A 23,220-nucleotide genomic window follows, 5' to 3' on the forward strand; every position below is an offset into this window, starting at 1 on the left:
TATTTGCATCAGCAGTACATAAAAATGTCTAAAAATCAAAGTCTCCTGAAAAAAGAGCTATTGTAACTGCTCCATTTTGAAACGCTTGAAAGCACTGTCCCCTCGTCCCCCAATCACAAAATTAAAAAAAAACCAACTCTACACAGTTTTTTACTGCATTTTCTGTACTTCAACAGAATGCTTTAAGAAGGTGTTAGAAATCTCTTACATTTCTAACCTGAATATGACTTGCCAGGAAAAACATATATACAAACATCAGGAATTGCTATTCCCTCTGAATTCAGTTATAACTCTTGAACCTGACAATCATTTTACAGTACACAAAGAATGTACTGCTTATAGGAAAAGGCATAAAGTGTTTTAAATATTTACCAAAGTATAGCTGTCTACAGGAAAAAAAAAAAAACTGCACACTGTAAATAAGAAATTTTCATAAGGAATTTTCATAAAGGGAAATGAAAACAATTAAATTTTTTACTTTATACAGTGAGAGCACTCATATGCTCATTTCCCATAACAATATACAGTCATTCAAGATTAGTGGACAAAATTGAACTTTGTGTACATGTCTGACTGTTTTCTGTCTTTATAGTGAAAGTTTTGAAATGTTCTGAATTAGAATTTAAGGGTTGATTTAAGGAAATTACACTGTGTTTAAAGAGTTTAATCATCTATCGAAACTGGTGCAAACTTCACATGAGTACATTTAAACTAATTTATGGCTATGTAATATTCATTTAGCCTAATCAGTTGAAAACAGGCATAAATCAATTAAGAACATGTCCATACAATGTGTTGCCCAAGCGCAACTAAACTAACTTTTAAAACCATTTCAGTTTAAGTCTGTGAAACTTCTGTGCTTAGGGAAGTCCTACAACTACAACTAAATTTTTTATGTTGTAGCAAAAGCTCAACTGTTTGCAACCTGTCCAGAATTTACCCTAAGACTGCTTTTCTGTGGAAAAGCAGTACCTGCAATACTAAGAATGAAAACCATTTTAAGAACCTGAAGAAACTATGTAACTTTAAAATATAAGGATACTCTGCTCATTATTAACAGACTTCTTGTTTATGGTTATTTGAGGTACTATGGTGTCGTAGTTCAGCCCGATCAGGACCAGACTACGCAGTCTCTCTCTCACTCCCCCCACCTTCCGAGAAAACAGGGAGAGAAAATATAAGACAAACGGCTCAAGGTTTGAGATAAGGACAGGGAGAAATCCTTAAAGTTACCATCACGGGCAAAACAGACTCGACTTGGGGAAAACTATTCATTTATTTATAAAACTAGCAGGAGAATGAGACAGAGAACAAAATAACCTCCATCCACCCCTCCCTCTTCCCAAACTTAACATTATCTCTACTACCTTCCCCCCACCCCGAGCAGCACAGGGGGGAAGAGGGAATGGGGGCTGCAGTCAGTTCATCATACGTTGTTTTACACTGCTGCTTCATGGTCGGGGGAAGAACTCCTCACATTCCTCCCCTGCTCCATCGTGGGGTCCCTCCCACGGGCCACAGTCCTTCGTGGAACTGCTCCGGCGTGGGTCATCTCTTCCACGGGTGCAGTCCCTCTAGAACAGCTGCCCCAGCGGGCCCTCCACGGGCCACAGCTGCCTTCAGGCATCCACCTCCCCCGGTACGGGGTCCTTCACGGGCTCCAAGTGGATCTCTGCTCCTCCGTGGACCTCCATGGGCTGCAGGGGGACAACCTGCTCCACCATCGTCATCACCACAGGCTGCTGGGGAATCTTGGCCAGGAGCTGCATTACTCCTCCCCCTCCTTCTGAACTGACCTTGGCGTCTGCAGCCGTTCCTCACAACAGGCTGGTAGATGTCTCTCAGGATCTTTTTTTACATCTTATTCACTTCTCATCTCCTTTCCACTTCTTGCAGCCGGGCTGGACAGAGTCGGGCCCAGTCAGCTGCCTGGCGAGAGGCCAGAGAGTGAGGCCTGCAAGGCCCATGAGGCCTGTGCCTCCCCCTCTGCGCCTCTGCCCCCGCTCAGCTGCTTCACATCTTCTCTCCTCTCTTTTTTTTTTTTTTCTGTTTTCCCCTTCTTAAATACCTTATCACAGAGGCGTTATCACGGGACATTCTGCTACCAATTGGCTCGGCCTTGGCCAGCAGCAGGTCCGCCCTAGGCCCCGCCGAGTCCACTGAACAAAGGGGAGCGACTTCTAGCAGTTTCCTACAGAAGCTACCACCTTAGGCCCCCCCTCACTAACAAAACCAGAACATATGGATAAAAAAAAAAATCCTCTTTATTTAAAAGTTACTTTGTGTGTCAATAGCATATTGAACAAAAATAACATTTATTTCAGTAGCTTTTATACAGTTTTGAAATAGATACACAAAAGCTCATCTACAAAGGCACTAATTTTGGTCTACTGTATGCCTGACCTAGATTTGTCAAACAAAGGTACTGTGCTCAATACAGAGTAAGCACGAGGAATACTCCTTACTGAGTGTGTGCTGGACTTAAGGCTTTATTCACAACATACATGCAGGACACATACATGTCAAATGCTTCTGGGAACGGTTTACACTTACATGTGCATCAGTGACCTCTTTCGTGGGCCTGCCTACCTTCAGAAATTCTGAAGAAAAAGGCCCTGAACAAATATTTCCAAACTAAATACAGGTTGTGCTTAGATAATGCTGGTCATATTTTAGTCTTAAACTTAAAAAAAAAATGAGAGGGAAAAAATAGAAAGAGGAACACCCACTCGCGAACCAGAAAAAGAAGCTTCTTGAAGTAAAACCCAATTATATTGTAAGCTTTCTCTTCATTAATACTATGCATCATTATCAGATACCCAAATCTTGGGTTTTTTATACTACCAAACTTACTATTCATATTTTATGCATTAATTTCTTTATGTGTAGATATCTTTAATTTCCTGAAATTACAGTAATGTTCATAAACTTGGGCTTCCACCAAGCACTCAACTTTTATTTTGATATATGCACTTCTGAATATTAATTACAGTTTTTAATATAGGCTTCTGAAAACAAACTGTTAGTTGGGATGTTACATATTTTCTTAAATGTATTCTAGCTTACAGGGTTTTAAAAATAAGTCACTCGAAAGAGAAAGATTGCTGTGTATTAATTAAATTATTTATTCCTATTTTATTTAATTTGGAAATGTTGTTGTTTCTGATAAGTAGAAAGATGGATAATTTCTCCTTAAAACAATTAGCTTACTATTAAGCCTGTTTACCAAGTAGTTTCTAAAGAAAGTGTAGTTAACACAAAAAACCCAAAATAGCAGTATGAACAGACTAAGAGCAATCTACTTTGCAAAACAAAAATAAAAATTATATTTTTCTTCGTAAAATTGCATAATCTGATTTTCATGGAAGGCTATAATAAAGAAACACACAAACAAAAAAATCATTCCAATTATCTGAATTACATCGAGATTTAACATTTGCCGTAACTGCGGAAAGAAAATCTGAACTATCCTAGAGAAGTTGGTTTACTTTGCTGTGGAAACAAAACTGCATCAGTTGTAGTGTCTCCTGTGTATTACATACATTCCTGTCTATTACATACATTGTTGTTTCAGAGATGTTTTAGGCAAAGGCTCTAGAAGACTGCAACAGAACTTTTCCTAGTGGCCTAATAGTGTCCTAAAATAATGAGACAGAAGCAGAATATCCTACAAGTATGGGCTCATGTTCTTTGTCAATCAATAATACTCTTGAATAATCCAAGACTGGATAATTAAAACAAAATATCTCAAAATGCATGCATCAACTCATGGAAAGTACCTGCAAATCAGATTCTGAAAATGGCAAGGAAAAATGTAGGTAGAGTGGCAGAGCTTCTTCCCAAATTCCTTCTTGATCATGAATTCTACTGGCTTTGTTTTTGCAAAGAGAAGGTATGCAAAGGAAAGTATGCTAACACTTAAATCACTTGCTTTCTAGGACTGGCCAGGTTTCTTGACTAATAGCAACATGAGAAACTAAGATAGTTTTCTTGCTGTAAGAAACTAGACTATCCCACTTGTCCTGTATCCAGAACTTAATTTTCATTTCCCCACTCCCACTTCCCAGCCTGGAAGAAGGATCTGAGAAAGAAGCTGTAAGTCATGAGATAAGATGTAAAAGAGATTATTCTGAATAACAAGTCAAGTGAATGACACATCATTACAAAAATACTTCCACATCTCTGTACTTCACTTTTTCTGCTCTTGCTTTGAGCAATCACTTACAGCAGATCTTGTCTTCAACTACACCTATTTAATCAGCATTTTACAAGTGAAATTATTTTTTAAAATATTCCATTTTTAGGTTTCACAAGTACATTCAAATCCCTCCTACAGAGCCTTAACAGTCAACCCACACACGGTACTTGTTACAAATGTCAGTATACACAGTAAAGAATAGTATATAAGCAGCCAATCAGCAAAACAGAATTTCCAAAAACTGTATTTATCTTTCTCTTGGAGAACATGAAAGTTAACATATTTCTGCTTGCAAAGTTTTTGCCAAATATCAGCAAGCTTAAAAAAAAGAGACTTGCCAGTAAGCACTAAGGAGAACTTATAGGTATAATTTAACTATGCCATAGCACACATTTTAATGTTATACTGTGCTGAAGATGCATCAGAGGGAAGCAACTGTAATTTACTTGTATGTAGCAGATATGCAGGAATATGCATACTTTCAAGCATATTAGAGACAAAGCACTCCAGTCTTGAGCAGGTATTGTTTTGTCTGCATAAATGCGGGGTTGAATTCCACACTCCATTACAGGTATAATTGAAAAACAACCATACAGTGTGTGCACTTAAATTAGTAAAAAAAAAAAAAAAAAAAAAAAGGACAGTAAAATTAAATTACATTTACTTTCTATAATATGTAACTGATAAGAATTCATGTCAGTTATTCTTAAACAGAGATAATGCTACATCACCACTACATGTCTGGGTTCTTCTCAGTCAAATCTAAATAAATAAAATTATGTCTGCCTTCTCTCTCAAGAGCTGTATCCAATGAATTTTTTACAAATGAGAACAACAGCTACAACTAATGCCTTTCAAGCCTCAGCAAAACTGAATTATTAAATCTGTCTGCCTATATCCTATTACAGCATACTTATGAATACTTGATTTTATTTTGTATAATTGACAACAGTTGTCAGGAAAGGAAGGTTTTAACGGCAATCAAATTAAGATCAACTGGTATAAGTGTCACAGTGAAGAGCCTGAGTCAAGTGTTGATGAATTAATTGATGGGTCATGGGGAAATAGGGCACATGGAACTGTGGTGTCATAAACAGCTATATATTGTCTGGTAATATTACCAGCTTTCGTTCTTTAAGTCAAAAGCATTGAAAGAGATGGGTTACTAGAATACAACCAACAAAAGAAAAATGGACTTGTGTGACTTCACAGTCCTAACACCAGATCATTTACGAACAACTTAATTTTTAAATCATTTATATTACTTAAGTGACTATGTGCATGAACATTTTAAGCTGATGACAAGATAATAGCAGCACCAAGATGACATGCCGGAGTACAGAGTTTCATTTACCACTATAACAAGAAGCTTTCAATTATGATAGCTTTTAAGGAGGAAAAAAAAAAACCAAGACACCTGAAACATCCCAAACATTTAAGGTAAAATGCCGTCACACAGGATGCAGCTGAAAAATGTAGTGGCATTTATACAATACTGATTAAATTCGTCCTAAAGCATTAATTTCTCTTAAGACCATGAAAGAACTGTGTGTACTTGAGATATTTGATCTGAATTAAGAAACCGATGAAGCAATTGATTAATTGGAATTTAAGCCATCAGTCACTGGATCCATCAACAGATTCATTTACATTCTAAACAATCAGCTGATGGTCTTATAGGATACCATGTATTAATACACAGTCAATATGATACCCCCAAACTCATCACAGTTCCTTATTGACAAGCACACAGATGCTTTTAATCCAAGCTTGATCACACTGCATCTTTTTTTGAATTGCTATATTGATTCGGTATGCTTTAGGAATTTTTATCTCTATTTTTATAAAAAATATTATGGAATTGTCTTATATATACCAAACAATGTTCCAAGTTTAAAAAAAAATTAAAAAGCATCTACATTGATATTAACATTCTCAAATTTAACTTACTGATTTATATTATTTGAGATATACAGAAGGATACTCAAAAGCATTACTTTATCTTTTAAACTTAGTAGGATTAGATGCACGACTTTGCTCCATTATTCTCCTGATGTATACTAGTAATCTCTTTTTGGAGAAACCCAGTGATGCAGAAAAAGATAATGTCAATTATTTACATCTCTTAGTTTAATGAGTAAATCAAAAACCCTGCCATACAGAATGCTTAGGACACTGAAAAGTTCTCGCTTCTGAGATCACAAAAAGGTGAAGGAGGCCAGAATACCACTTTATAATAGTATGAAAATCAGTACTGTACTTGGCAGACGTCAGCTTTACCATTACATTTTCTGCAATCACCAGTGTATTTTTCACTGACGCTACTCCCTGTTTGTCCATTTGCTCAGACTGCTATTCTAGTTGTTTTTAGCATTTAGAACTGGAATAACCTATGGTGATTTGTCCCATCAATGATCCAAACACATTGCCTGATTGAAATCCAAGAATCTTCAGAATATTTTCAGCCTTGCTCATTCATTTGTAAACCAGTTTTGCGCACATCTTTGGTCACATACAAAGATACTGGTCATATTTACTATATATGTTAGTATTAGAAGCATGTTTCTCAACAAGCACTAGATGGTACATCTTCCTTCAAATGATACAAGGATTAAAATATTTTCCAGAAGTAATTGTAACACACTAGTAAAAAAACCCTACCTAGTGTAACCTAATTTCACTGAGATTACAGATTACTTTGATACAAAATACGCTGTGCATCTGGATAGGTAAAAGTGATAAAACCGACCCTTTTGCGACCAGAGAGGTTACAGTTTTTTAACACAGAAGTGGCTCCACTGCAAACCATTTTAAGGCCCCATTAAAACAGGAAAATTGTCTAACACTGATACTATTCCTAAAGTGCTATTCCATAAACACTATCCATTTTGATATCTTATAATTATTTGAATCATTATTCTGATCTAAGTCCTGAGTTCAGCTGGCATTTTCCATTTATGTGTCCTTAACATACAGTGCTCATTTGGCCCTCACAGGAAAACATTCCGGTTGAAAACTGGAAAGTAAGTTCTTATTTAAAATGTATTATAAGAATTATTCTAAGTGCAGGTACTGCATGCTTGCTTAAAGATTCTTACAAAGTACAGTCAGGTAAACAGTAGTTACATTATACAGGACAACCATTACATTGCTGCCTATCATAACAGAAATGGAATCAGGAATTAGGACTTTTTAACTAGCTCCCCTTCTTTTTTTGGCTTAAATTTCAGTGGAAAATATCAAAATCGATTCAATTTTCTGATCTTAATGCAAAGCACACATTAACATTGATGCCACAAGTAAAGGTTCAAAACACGCAAAAATGTTTTAAGAATATTGACTAAACAAGCTCCCTGATTTGAGAGCTCTGACAGTACAGCAGAACTCACTTTCCCCATCAACCTCCCTAATACACTTACATATTTCTAAAGACTAATAATACAAAAAACACATATGTGTATACACCTCAAAGAAGAATGCTTGTGGCTGACTTAAGGAGCATTTTCTCTCTTGATGAAAGCACAGCTCACAAGCAAACAGAGGAGGCTGAGAAAAGCATATGACCAAATATACCAGAATCCATTTGAAAGCAAGTTTAGTCTCAAAGATTTTAGCAGCAGCAACAGTAATCAACTTGAAGGACATACCATTAACTAAATTAGGAGGAACAGGAATGAAAGCCTTGGTATCCCATAAAGTTTAAACACAGAAAAGTAGAAGTCAAAGGAGCAGACAAAGCCATCATATTATAATAAGCATGTGAAAAACAAGAGGATAAATCTTTGGTTAAAAATTTAGCAGGGAAAAGCACTTTCTCCTTTACCAAACAGGAACCTGTGAAGAAGCAACAGACACAACTGCAAAGATTTTTCACTGGAGTTCATTACAGCAAAAAGCAGAGGATTTATATTTTTTCCAGTTTCTTCTTCATTGATATGCAGAGGAAGGCTGTAACTGAAGCAGTTAAATATTTGAGCTAAATTTCATTGACCCTTCATATATACCAAGAGCAATGACAGTATGGCAACATGGGCCATAGCACTTGTATGGAGAACCCAGTGCTGCCCTCAATTGTGTACTCCTTACAAGGCAGGTTGCTCCCCATTAGGTTTTCTACCACTGGAAAGAGAGCCACTAGCTACTAGAAAGAGAGCTACTTGATCTACTAGCTCAAGTTCACGCAAGCTTCCGTACCAGCTCCAACCAGCCACACACCTCAAGCCCCATATGAAAGTCAGAACAGATTAACATGTGCAAGCTATCCTTTCATTATGAATACATTAAGATTTTGAGGATCACTTCTAAATTTTTAGTGAGACAACTTTAAAAGTACTGCAAGATAACTCCTCATTAGACCTAATAATCAGAACTTTATAGGCAACGCAGAAATTTCTTTTTCATCATAAAGATGAGGATGACCAAGAGACATTTTCCAATGGTTTCAAAGAATGATCAAGTTATTGTTAACAGCTTGCCTAGTAAAGCCTTCAAGTAAGAAAAGAAAAAAACCTCAAAATTAAGCCATCTAACAAGAAGAAAAAGGTGACAGTATCTTTAAAAAAACATAATGCATGGAATCAATATGGAAACGTATTATAAACTGCTTCTATGGAAGGAATTATTGGAACTTAACTTCTGCAAGAGTAATTTCTTTGTCTTTTATTGTCAAAGCCTTTGATAACCTATCCACAGTCTATTAGTTATAAATATACATATTAGTTTTTTTGCCTGACTTGCCCTGCCTCTGAGATCTGCTTTGATGATTCTCATCTTCAGCTTTTGTAATCTGTTTCCCAAAACTGAGGGAATTGTTTGAGATTTCAAGACACTCAGACTGCCATTTCAGTCAAGCCACCAAAAGCCCTGAAATTCTGGGGAAATGCATTATCACTGGAGAGTAGGAACAGGCAAATTCATGCCTAACAATACACAGCCTCCTTACAGATGAACTTTTTCAACTCTTACTAGTACTTTTTAAAATATGAAAAATAAATAAATAGTAAAATATTTTGTTACTGTTTATTTTGCTGCAGATCTAGTGAAACACATGCATTATGCTAGTCATGCAAGTATGCATGGAAAATAAAATAAAATAATTAAGAAATGAAATATATAATCATGTCTTCTAATAACATTTTACTGTGCAATTTTACATTAATAATACAGAGAGAGTAATACTATTAGGAGCTTGATGCTTGCCAAGACCTCCTCCTTCCACCACATAACACTCAGACTATCTGACTGTATCTTTAAAAAGTAGCTGATCACATAGAATCAGTATTACTCAGTGGCTTAAAGTAGATACCAAAACATTTCAAGCCTGAGTTAAATCAAATGTTAAAAACTGAATAGGAACTGAAGTACAGAAACAGATTAAAGTAGTTTGGACAGATTGTTGGCAGCTACTCATGCCCTGAAGATAAACTTTTATCTGGCCGTATGTGCAAAACGTAACTCTAGTCATTTATCATTCTCTATAGCAATAGATTTTCAAAGCATTTTAGTTCCCAGACAGGTAGGTTTTATAATGCTTGCTTTCTAAACATAATAGAAAAATCCAGAATGTGTGACAAATGCAACTCCTTCAGCCTTATTATTCTGCAGTAGTTAGTTTTATAAAGAGATAAAAAGTGACATCAGTTGCACAACTGAATTCCAAAGTGACATTTTTTCCTCTGGTCTGATTTTCAAATATCTGAAGTTCCAGAACAGGCTGGAGCCCAGAAAATTAAGTTGTTTGTAAAACATGTATTCCTAACTGCCCAGAATAAATAGATACTACTTGCATCAACTTTGTAATATTTTTACTTGTGGGGAGTTTGAGGTTTCATATTAAGACACAAATGTTCTACTAATACTTGCATTTTCAGATCTACAAAACCACACCTTATAAACAAGAAAATCATATTTGCCAGCACAATGCTCTCTTTCTGTGGGTAAATGCTTAAGAATTCATTGTTTTCAAAATAACTCTTTTCTTTAACTAGCAGACTTTGTTTGAGAAAGTATACTCTGGAGTAAGCCTTTACTAGTTTACTCAGAGCTCCTTCCAACAGTAAATCAAGCTATATGAACGATGACTTAGCCTATGCTTCCATTGCCTAGTTTATGCCAGTAAAATCATTAAAATCTTAAAAAGCCATCAACATCTGAGGCTCTTATATTGCTACAGAAACTAATTGCTACAAAGCCTCAAAAGGAAAATTATTTTCCTGTTTTATTCCCATATTTTACTCATACCATTGTTGTTAATTACAAGTAATTACAAGTAAAGAATCCTGAAAACTCTTTAACTACAAATTTTAATACAAGTGAGATTGCTCTTTTTGTTACAATCCTGAAAAATATAAACATGTTTGCAACTAATAATTTACAGCTGAGTAAATTTAACACTTTTAAGGAGATTCATAAGTGAAATTCAAGAAACTGTTCTATACAGTGGGGGATGTCCAGAGGGACCTCAACAGGCTGGAGAAAGGGGCTTACAAGAACCTCAAAGTTCAACAAGAAACCATGCAAAATCCTATGCCTGGCAAGGAACAACCACATGCACCAGATATATGCTGGGGGACCATCCATCTGGAAGGGAGCCTGGCAGAAAAATATCTGCGGATCTTGGTAGACACCAGCTTGAACATAAGCCAGCAACATGACCTTGCACCAGAGAAGACTACCAGTCTCCTAGGCTGCATTAAGCAAAGTATTGCCAGCAGGCTGAGGGAGGAGATCCTTCCCCTCTGCTCAGCACTGGTGAGGCCACACCTGGAGTCCTGTGCCCAGTTCTAGGCTCCCCAGTACAAGAGAGATATGGGCATACTGGAGAGAGTCCAACAAAGGGCCACAAAGATGATGGACTGGAGCACCTCACATATGAGGAAAGGCTGAGAGAGCTGGGACTGTTCAGCCTGGAGAGAACACGGCTCAAGGAGGATCCTATTAATGTCTATAAATACATGGAGGGAGCGTGCAAAGACTGAGCCAGGCTCTTTTCAGTGGTGCTCAGTGACAGGACCAGAGGCAATGGACGCAAACTGAAACACAAGAGGTTCCCTCTGAACATAAGGAAACAAGAATTATTTTTTAACTGTCAGAATAACTGAGCACTGGCACAGCTTGCCCAGAGAGGCTGTGGAATTTCCCTCCTTGGAGATACTCAAAAGCTGTCTGGACATGATCCTGGGCAACCCTTGAGCAGGGTGGTGGCCCTCCTTGAGCAGGGGTGTTGGACCAGATGATATCTGGAGACCTCTTACAACCTCAACCACTCTGTGATTCTGAGATACCATCTAAATCACTCATGTAAGTAAGACCAAAACAATGTAATGCAGGCCTGAAAAATACCAGATGTAACAACTGTGCAACTGCCATTACCTTGCAAGGAATTAAAGCTTCTTCACAATCAAAGAATTGTGAGAATTTGTAAATGGATTTCCTATTTCCCTATTGCTTCCATTGCACAGCTATAGTGGTAGACATATAGTATGTTGGAACATCCACACCAGTAAATTACTATATACTGTATTTAAAGACATACAATAACAAAATTGTTTTATTATGATGATTTGTGCATTACAACATGCTTGACAGCAATGGAACTGATCAGCCAGTGGGAGTTGCTATGTTGCTTTCTCTAGAGTATCACCTCTAACAATACAAGAAAAAAAAAATCTTTTGTAATTTAGTAGCTGCTGATAAATTTACAGCATTAAAATGTATTGAAATGCATTTGTGGACCTTATTCTACCTTTACAGTTTTTACAAACTTTTACAAGTTTGTTAGAAGAGGTGTATCTTAATGCAGTACTGTCTCTTGGGAAAAGTACTGTTTTCCAGAAGTAGTGCTTGTGACTCCACATAGAATCAAGTATCTGACAAAAATTCTAATTCTGTGCAAAAGACAGGTGGACAAGGTTCAAATACCATGGTCAGGAAAGTTGAAGTAGATGAGTAAAGGCACTTCCCCTTTACCCTTTGGAAGTTCTGTTCTTACCAGAAAAGGCTAAAGAGAAAACCCAGCTCTACTTTTTATATCATCACAAAGCGTTATCTGTGGCAAGCGCGACCTCAGGAACAAAAAGAAGGGCTTAACTAAGATTAATAAATTATTTTCTGTTGTGATTAGTCTGTCATAGGCCTAAATAGTTAGCAGTAGTACAGAATACAAACAATTCTTCCTAGTCCTAGCATCTATGGAGCATGTCTCAAGCCCAAAAAGTAGTTATCCCTTGGCTCTTCCAGCTGCAGAGACTTTAGTAAGCAGCCTGTTTAGCCCTGTTTCCATGTACAATACTATTCTGCCATGCTGTCTTTCTCAGTAACTTTCAACTTCTACCCAATTTCAACCAAGTACAGCAGACCAAAGATCTCAAGGATATGAACGTCCTTGAACTTTTGCGAAAAATGAGAGGATGAAAGAGCCACATGAACAAGAGAAAAGCCAAGCTGGTAACTCCAGCAGTCATCTGTTCTAGGACCTAGCAAAAATCAACATGTGCTTAGCTCAGAACCAGCTACTGCATATGCCAGCTTTTGCCCCATGAATACTAAGAATCTGAGGTTACTGGAGGTGGATAAATGAAAAGTTTGAAGGAAAAAAAAAATAAGCTTCATTCATTATTTTGACACTGTAGCCACCCTATCAAATTTGTTTTCCTCTCAGAATTCCACATTTGAAAGTTAACAGAGCACAAATATTCCAGAGACAACAAGTCTTATAAAGACACACACAAGATTTTCATGAAGGACCAGTTCCAGTTCATGTCAGAACACCTTTGTGTGTTAGCACAGGAATACCTGACCTGGATCAGAAGTCAGTCACTGAAGCAAGGCACAACCACGGTACCAACACAAGGCACAACCAAGGTACTAGACAAGGATTTTAGCTTAGAGAAGGAAAGAGTTTATCTTTGAAACGTTTCTTCATTCTTTTACAAACATAGTATCTTTGATAACACACTCATAATGCTGAAGTTATTAACACCTGCTTCAGCTGGCAGTTCCTGTGGACAACTATAAAGTTATACAGTGATGTCTGGAATACCTTGTCTAGCTTTTTATCTATGATTGAGACAAATAAAACAGAGAGGGTGCCAAACAATTTAAAAGAGAACCTGAAAACTATGTTAAAGGCCACTTCAGATCTAGCTTAATTTCAGTAAGAGAGCCTTTCTGTTGGTGTAACATAGATCTTGCCTACATTTGCATAACAGCTTTCATTATGGTAGTCAGTCATGATGCCTGTTTATACACCAAATGAAAATAACTTTTACACCATCTTTTGCAGTCAGCTCAGCATGAGCATTTCCTTAAATCTGGTGGAAAGCTGACAAATGGAACAGATCTTCCAAACTGCTTGTCATCTCTGCCATATATAACGAGAAAAACCAAGATTCGGTCTTAACCTTCCCCAACTCTCTTTTTAAATATATATAAAAACCAAGATATTTTTCCAGAGATTTTTTACTCTCTATTTTTTTTTTTCCTTATTTTGGAACCCAGTGAAGATCTTGTGGAAACTTCTGTTACACTGGGAGCCTGACAGCAGCAAAGAATTCAAATCTGAAGAGTGATTTCCACCTGCTCCATTCCCCTGGGGAGTAATCCTAAATTTAAACTCAAACAGCTATCTAGCTACTTCCATTAATGAAAGAAAGGAACATCCATGTTACAGATTGCCAAACATGAATACAAAAGAAAGACTGACCTACATTAGTCTTCAGACTAACTTTTCTAAAAGTCTGGTTAAAAAAAAAAACTATAGGAATCTTAGAAACTAGATACATGTACAGAATTAGCATCAAGTCATATCAGATTATATTAAGATATCATTCTAGCTAAAAGACAATGTATCTGGTAAAGTAAAAAAAAATAAAAATAAGTGTGATTCCCTGAAATTCAGCTTTTGCTATGTAGAGTTAAAGTATCCTAAAAACCTAAACCTAAGCACTCCTGAAAGTGCATTTGGGCGGGGGGTGGGAAGCGGAGGACAACGAGCACATGGCACCGGCTCATTTCTTCCACAATACCACACTTGCATAAAAAGAAGCCAGGATAGTTTTAGGCTGAACTTTGTAAGCTACCCATTTATAACTCCAACTGCTACTTTTTTTGACAGAAGATACAGGATATTGCAGTGCTGCAGACTACATTAATATGTAGTGTAAATACTGAATTTGGAAATTAGTACTTTGCCCCAAAAAGAAGTTCACAGGGTGGGTTGGATTTTAAGATTATGCAAACTCTTCGCTTTACTGTTTATAGCTTTATAGTAACAAGTTATAGTTAAACTGTTTTATTGCAAAGAAGATAAAATAAAATTACATATAGAACACAAAACCATGCAAAAACTAATGTGTTTTACAAAGTACTTAAAGCGTCAACTATAAATTAAACCATAAATCAGTCAAAACTGCAACATCCAGGAAGAAACAATTACAGATGTAAGTGTTCACTCTTTACTCAAAAAACAATTACTGCCATATGCTTGAAGTTGAGAGGATTATTTTTTTGTGTGTGGTTTATTTTTGTTTGTTTTGTTTTTAAAGAAGTGCAACACCAATATAACTAGTTAACCTGTTGCATGCTTATACAAAGTGCATTTTCAATGTTAAATATCACATTCCATGCCTAGCAGAAGTGTATATAAAAGAAATTATATCAGACTTCTAGGAAGATTTCACTCAATTTGCTCTTTACTAACTTTACATTATAATGAACATATACATAGTAGGTACACAACTCTTTCAAAGTGCTCACAAGCATTTTTTTAATATCAATTACGGAAAGTCTATTGTTACAACATGATAAACTTACAATAAGTAAATTTAATTTCTAGATAGCAAATTAATGGGGCTTCTTACAGGAATATTTTAATTATGACATTCTAAGAAAGCTGACTGAAGTAGAACTTTAACACAGAATATTGAAGTAGACTTGATGAATTTTACTTTCAAAAATGTTTTTCTTAACACATTTCTGACATAAGGATTCACCCTGTTCCACCTCCCACCTATACCTTGATAAAGAGATGGTTTAACCTGCATTAACTGTGGTCCTTCAAGATTTACTATCCAGATGCATTTGCATATGCAGATACATTTCTGGCCTATATTGTTAATTGACAACCATACCTTCATCTAATAGTATTGCAGGGAAGGAAGACTACACAGAGCCCTATAACATCACGAAGAGAATCCAGGAACGTAAGACTTAAGAGGGAGGAAAACAAACAATAGTGCATATATGCAAAATACGTAATTTAAGAACTTTTTTTGTTGCAAGCTAGGCAACTGTCTCATCTTGTTCTTGTTCATTTATTCCAGCAGTGACAATGCATCTAATGTAAACTGATGCAAGAAGCCTAATTAAGGACAGCAAGTTAGCTCTCACCAGAGGGACAGTTCTTGATGCTCCTACAACAGCAAACACTGCACAATTTTACATACTGAGCTCCCCACACATTTCTACTGTGTGCACATCACTTAAAGAAGTTACAACTGATACATACTCCTGGCTGGAGTGGATGATGATATCTATAAAGTAGATATTTGTTTCTCAAAGATTAAGAGTACTCCCCTATCACCACGTGAAGAGAAATAGACCTAATAAGAAGTACTTTTCTTTCTCACACTCAAGAAAATTGTTGGGTTTTTTTTTTTTACCAACCAAAAAGGTAGTATTATTTCTAAGAAAAAAAAAATCAGTTATTTCATGGGCTTAGATCACTGTAATTTTTTTCTTTTTAAAAATTATTTTAATCATATATTAGTAAGTTCAGATCTCAGTGCTTTTCAGCAATACTCAAATACAGTCACATGACATTTAAATGTGTGTTGCAAGGTAATGATTAGTCATAAATAATTTAAAATACTGTCAAGTCATATTAAACAAGTACAGTCTTTAAAATATAAAGTAGTCTTAATATTTGCTTTACCTAAACATTTTGTTACAACAATTCATAAAAATAATCTATTTAGAGGAACATATCCATAAAGGTCTCATATATTCACAGTAAGATTTCTCCTGTTTTACAGTCCAAATATACTGTATTTCTCACATATGGACCCTCTCTCATTAATCTGATGAAAGTAGATCTCCTACCATCAATCTGTTTTACCACTTCGAACTGGCCACAATGCACAATCTAAATTTTTACTGCAACCACAAATTTATCATGTAACCAATCCAAATTATCAAAACATACCAGTTTTTTCCGATGTTCTGAGAAACACCATGTCAGATGGGATTCGCTGATTCTGAGGAGAGAGGAAAAAAAGTATATTTTTTGTAAGTAGGAAAAAAAAAGTGTATTCCAATCAAATGTCCAGTAAGATCTATCACCAAAAGGTCACACTTGGATTGAAACTCAATTAAAATAGGATTTCTCACAGTACTTTACATTCAGCATTTGCAATTCAGAAATCAATATTTTCGAAAAATTATACAATAAGCAAACAACAGCTAATCCTTTCTGATGCTCTTTATAAATGAATCATAAATACCTGAAGAACTACAACAGATTTACATTTTCTTGTCTGAAAACAGTAGTTCGAGAATATAAATATCTAATTGAAATGTTTTAAAAAATAATTTCACTGAGCAAAACTCTGATACTCAGCATAAATAAGAGTGGTTTTAAATTTCACTGTTTTTTCTATCTTGGCAGTCAAGTTGCAAACATTATGTATGCCAAGTATTCTTCTCCCAATATACACAAAAACACACAGAGGAAACAGCAAGTCAGGGAACAGCATTTTTCTATTTCACATATGTATAAACCCCTCCTTTACAAAGACAAAAATGAGTAGAATGTCTTCCTTAGTATCTAAAGGCATAGAGCCATATGCACAGCCAGATGCATCTGCACACCTGTTCTGCCATTTCCCCTTCAAGCACAGAACTATCTGTATCAAATCATGTTTTCAATTTTTTTTGCTGACCACAGAAAGGCCAATCTAATCTTTTGCAGATTAAACAAAATGAACAATACTGCCCTCCCATCCACCACGCTACCTGCTACATGATTACCCGAATCCTTAGCTCTCCCACCACTTGTTCAGAAGGCATCTACCAGCACCAGTTACACATTGCCAATGTAGGGTTTAAGAATGAAAAACTGGAGAAAGTAAAAATAAGCAACATGTCAAAACTTGAAAGAGATACAGGACTGGAAAGAAAAAAAAGTGACAGACTAGCTGACAGGGACCAGAGCGAACAGAAGACAGAGCAGTGAGAAAAGATACCATACTGAATTGCAGTTACTTCCATCACAACTTATGTCCAGTATGCCACATGCTGTACTCTTTGATACTGAAACTAAACACAAAGATTCATTTGCATTTCATTTACAGACTACCTTTAACCAATTAAGAAATCTCAGCTGATTATTAGCAATGGCTTTAACTAGTTTCATGCTAAAAAAATATTTCTTAATTTTAATTTCAGGTTAGTTGTTAAGAGAATATAACACAAATATTTTTCACATAGAAAGTATCTCCCTTTGAGAATAAAGTTCAGGTTTTCCTGTTGTACTTGGCTTGATATCGCCTTGAAAGCCACTGCATATCCAAGGCTCATCTTTTATTTTTTAAGAGGTCAATTATCTGTCTGAGTGGAAAAGAAAATAAATGTAGCTGAGAAAGCCGTCCACATGGCATACATGAGAACCTCATAGATTTCAGCCTTAAAAACCTGACTGAATTTACTCAACATAAAAAGTTAAGAAACACGTTCCGTTTATGAGGATTTCAAAATAACAAAATTATTCCCTATTTCATACTTCAATTATAATCAAACTGCAAAATTAATACAGCAATAATAATTCAATTGTGGCTGTATTTTGTCCATAAACTACCAGCTATGGAAAACTGGTTAGTTATTTTCTACAGAAGAAATAGCAATTAAGATAGGGTCAAGTAAACCTGAAAACTTCAATTCAAGACATTAAGCAATGGAACATCTCACATACAGGCGGAATTCTGTACACTGCATTCAGTAAATTTTATAAGGGTAATGCTAGTGACAATACTTTGATTCACTGTATCAAAGTGGAAGATACAAATTCAATGGGTTATTAAAAGGTGTAACTATCAAAGAAAAGTTTAATGGGCTCAAAATTATCTTTACATGAAATTCAAGTGCATTCAGCACTCTTATCCCAAAAGGATCAGCAAACACATTCAAAAACCTCCTAGAATAATCAACACAAACACAGAGGGGTACTTTCATTCATTGAGTCAAGCCAGTCCTCCATCTCAACATTTAAGGACACAAGACTGCTATGAACAGAAAGAAACCCAGCATTCTCAAACTGGTTTGACTTGAAACCAGACACATAGTTTATAATTTTTAACCCTCCACCCTCTACTTTTTTTGAAGGCAGCACTTCCCCTTCATCACTGCATTTCAAAATAAAAAACTTAGAAGTATGTACACTCAAATAGACCTCTCCAATAAAACAGCTCAAAATACATCCATTAAGACAATTAAACACGGCCTTGTATGACACTTAGTGTGTAGGACCTTCAAAATACTATGCCTGACTACCTACAAAAATCAGTTCAGAGTGAAAAAATTCACATTGTCTCAGTCATAATAGAGAATAAATGTGTATTTACACCAGACAACATCACTGAAGAAGCTGATGCTCATACCTTAAAATTATGCATTTTCATGCATGGATACTTCCTGATTTGCAGGAATTACCATTTATTTGTAAAAGCACAAAGAGTTAAAAATTAATTTGCTTGTCTATAAGTCAACAGTGTTCACCTTGAAGAGGCTGCTCACTTGCAACTGCAGCTAGTACAGCATTTTTTGCAATCTTGCCTTATAACAGAAAATAATTAAACATGTAATGGAATTTATTATTCATCATAAGCCCAGGTTCAACCAGGAATATCTCATATTCACATTCGGAAAAAAATTGCCTTAGAAAATTAACCTTAATATACATTATTATGCACTTATTAGAGGAAAGGAAAAAAAAAGATAAAAGCAAAAATGCAACTTCAAAATTAAATAAATCTTTCCTTAAATGACAATAACAATTAAACAGATATCCAGTCTTCATATAGATTAGCTATACAGTTTTGCAGCCTCCCTGCCAGCTCTGACATAAATCCACTACACAAGTTTCAGGTTACTGGCTTCATGCCTACAAACTTCAGTTACTTGTAAACAACGCTTTACCAACACCTCAAAATTTTGCAAAAATAACAGTCAAATGATCTAATACTGAATTAAATAGAAGTTCTAATAATCCAAATGAGTTATCAGGTTTTTGCAAATCATTACCAGCTTCCACAGAGAACGCATGTTTCACATTCAGTAAATGAAACATTCACTTGGTACTTGCTATCCAAGATTCAAGTATTTTTGCCTGACAAAACTGGGCAGAATCATAGGATATGTCAAGTTGGCAGGGACCTATAAGGATCATCGAGTCCGACTCTCCACTCCTCGCAGGACTACCTAAAACTAAACCATTTGACTAGGAGCTTCGTTCAAACACTCCTTGAACTCTGACAGGCTTGGTGCTGTGACCTGTTCCCTGGGGAGCCTGTTCCAGTGAAGAGCCATTTCCTAATGTCCAACCTGAACTTCCCCTGACACGGCTCCATTCCATTTGCTTATGTCGTGTCACTGGTCACCAGAGAGAAGAGGTCAGCACCTACCTATCTGCTGCTGTCCTCCTTAAGGAAGTCGTAGACTGTGATCAGATCAGTTGTGATAATTTTCACATTTTAATAGAAGAAATGCATCTTGATTTTATGTCTTTTTATGTGTTCTCTCTGCTTCTTTTTCTTTCCTCTAAAATAATGTAAGCTTTTCTGCATTAACGTATCTGAATGTATCCTTCCATGTAGGGAAGGCTAGAGATTGTCTTTCCTTTCTCCTTCAAGAAAAAAATCAAAACAAAACCAAAAAACCTACACCACACCAAAATCACAACAGTGTTTAACATCAAAATCTCTATTTAGATCAGGTTTTCCACATTTTGGAAGTGGGCAGAAAGGTACTGCAGGAGTCCTAGATACCAAAAAACACTGTCACCTTTACTGCTGACACTGGAGAGCAAAGATCCCCCTGCAAAGACATACCTAGTCACTATAAAAGAGTGACTACACAGAAACAGATGGCGAGTATGCTACAAAAAATCTTTTAACACCTCATTATGGAGAAAATTAAGTTCTGTTGTACATAGTCACAGACAAACAACAGCAATATATCAATCATGTTAGCTTTCTCATGTCATATTTATCAAAGTGGAACAAGTTAAAATGACAACACATACAACTTCAAGCATTCAGAAACCCATGAAGAAACTATGTAATCTCAATTACCACGGAGATGAAGCTAGGAATGTTTATTGATATATACTGAAATTTGAATACAGAAGTCACGAAAATTACTTGAATACATTGTTTTGCTTAAGTCTTGGCAGAATTTAGAGCTCCAGGAAAGGAGGGCTTCCATTTCTCTCAGTGTTTGTCTATGCTTACAGATGAATTGCTAGAGATCTAACTGTGGCAAGACAGTGGTCAACACAAGGTAAGTACTTCCCCAGCTTCTGGGTTCCCATGGCTAATTCCATGCCATCCAGGAACACAAGACAGATTGGAAAACAAAAAAAAACCCACAAACACACCTATATTTCCCTGCAACACAGACTACAATATTCACTTGAAAAACGCCATTTCTAACAGATTTCAAATTACTTTTTCATTTTTCTCATTATTATCATGACATTGTTATTTACATAAGCTTCTCCAGCTCCCTATTCAGTCTTCCAATTCCCCTACAACTCTCCATAGCTACAGACCCTCAGAATTTTGCATTTACTGTCCTTTCTTCTCCATTCATATAATGAACCATGTGCTTTTCTCATTGACTAACATATTCCTGCTTGCTTCTGAGTTACAAATGGAAGAGGCACTTCACAGTTGTCTTCTTGCATCTGCATGCTGTGCAATACTGCATGCTAGCATTAACAGCAATCCTTAAAAATACTGGACTAATTTAACTTTACACCTGTGTCCTGGTTTCAGGTTTTCCTTTCTTCCCAATTCTCTCCCCCATCCTGCTAGGGAGGGGGAAGGAGAGCGAGGAACCGTGTGGTGACTAGGGCTAAACCACAACAACCTGAGATTAAGAAAAAACAACTGTGTCCCTTTATGGGTCCAAGAAAAGCTCTCAAGCTTTTAACATGAAGCATTAGTGTTCCACACGTTTCAAAACACTATTATGTGTTATTATTAAATGTTATTAAGTAAATGTATTATTACTATTATTACCTAAATGTGTTATTAAGTTTTATGCCCTCTTCACATCTCCGAAATGTATTCCAAACTGTCAGTAAGCTACAGTGTCTAAATAATAGCTGAACTCATCAACTCATCCCTTCAATTGCCTTATTTAGGAACACTATGCACACCTGTGCTCCCATTGGAAACTAAAAATGCATCTTAACAAAAAACAAGGAGAATATCGAGGAAGCAGCATGTCTGTTCAAGGCAGGGGATTGTTTTTCACCTAACATAGACAAATGTCTTTCAGCTTTTAAAAACAGGCAATATTTTCTTCTATTCAGGCCTAATATTAGTGCACTACAAAATTCTCAGTTGAAACAACAGATATATTATTTGGAACTAAACTCTTTCAAGCACATTGCAGTCACTTAGAGGTGCTTTGAAATTAATCAGGCCTATTAAAAAAAAGACAACAATCAGACTACATTCGAGTTTTAAATACAGAAAAGCCTTTCACTTAAGTTGTTAGTATTTGTGATGTAGTCACTAGTTAACATATGGATCTTCAGCTCAAATGAGTCATTAATTTCACTGCAGAAATGCTATTGATGCATCTTCCACTCAAATACAATGTTAACTTGTTCCTTTGCCATTAGAGTGAGCAATTGAACATTTCACTCCCGACTGGTTCTTTGGCTTAAGAGTCATACTCGAAAACTGCTTGCTCCAACAAAATACACTTCTCAATAGAACCAGAAAACATTTAATGTCATTAGTCTGAAAGCACCCCCAGCTAGGCCAAAAGGAAAAAAAAACCTCTGCTGGTGCAAGAGGGAGCTTGAAGCTGAAATACAACACTTAAACAGTTATATGCATCTTACTGAGATATAAGAGTAAAATCTTCATCAAAAAGAACTCATTATTTCCCTAAATCCTGAGAAACTTCAGGTATTCACAACATATGATCTGTAAGCTGCAGCAAATAATGCTGAAATAGATGCTAATGACCTACCTCATTCAAGGCAAATTGATCCCCAAAGTAATTCCAGTTTTCCAAATTCTACCATAATCCAACAGACTGATGGATCTCAGTAAATTTCAGGGAATGCAGATTACCTGTGTAGCTACTAGAGTCTTCCCTACACTCCATAATAATTAATTCCAGAGTTAGAGATTAAGAAGGTCCCAAAAAGTTTCCTAATAAAAATCAAGGCAAATATCTCATTCTCAGTCTCCTAGAAGATCTAGAGTAAGCACAAGTGAGCAGCTGCAAGCTGACTCCACCTGCACTCTAAGATAGCAAGCTCTAAGGTGAAACAGATGTAAAGGCCAGATACATTAGTACTAATGTACTTGTCTATGCTAGTATATGCTGCTCAGACAGGCCCAAAAAGATACCAGGTACAGATAGCAGGCAAAAGAAAAAAAAATTTTAAAAGGAAGAAATAGTACAAACTACATGAAATAGATATACTGTAAGCTGAAAGCAGCAAACCAAATCAGACTTGGGTTGTATTGTTCTTTCTTTGGATGACAGACGAAACAAAAAGGAAAGAAACAGAAGATTTCCAAAACAAAAAGAAGAGGAGTTTCTTACATATGGCTGAAAAGAGAAAATAATCTCTATCCACTAACAATTTGTGAGTTCTCTGTATTCTCCAAGTAAAAGGAGAAGTGTTAACAAGAAAGCACAAAATCTATCAGGATGGAATATTTGCTGAAGGATTTTCTTTTATCAGAAGTAATTTACTCCACTAAATAGGAATAAAACCA

At 36.1% G+C, this 23,220-nt stretch overlaps 1 protein-coding gene across 5 annotated transcripts in view; it reads right to left on the reverse strand.

The window, feature by feature from the left end:
* ATP9B (ATPase phospholipid transporting 9B) overlaps positions 1-23,220 on the reverse strand; it is a 167,363-nt gene that overhangs the window by 98,899 nt on the left and 45,244 nt on the right. For all 5 annotated transcript variants that reach the window (XM_086743146.1, XM_086743143.1, XM_086743142.1 and 2 more), the window contains one exon: positions 16,401-16,452. In XM_086743146.1, the coding sequence (XP_086599272.1) occupies positions 16,401-16,452 (52 nt within the window). The remainder of the gene's footprint in view (positions 1-16,400; positions 16,453-23,220) is intronic.

Source organism: Chlamydotis macqueenii, chromosome 2 (genome assembly GCF_036417535.1).
Source record: "Chlamydotis macqueenii isolate bChlMac1 chromosome 2, bChlMac1.mat, whole genome shotgun sequence".
In the NCBI taxonomy this organism is placed as follows: Eukaryota; Metazoa; Chordata; class Aves; order Otidiformes; family Otididae; genus Chlamydotis; species Chlamydotis macqueenii.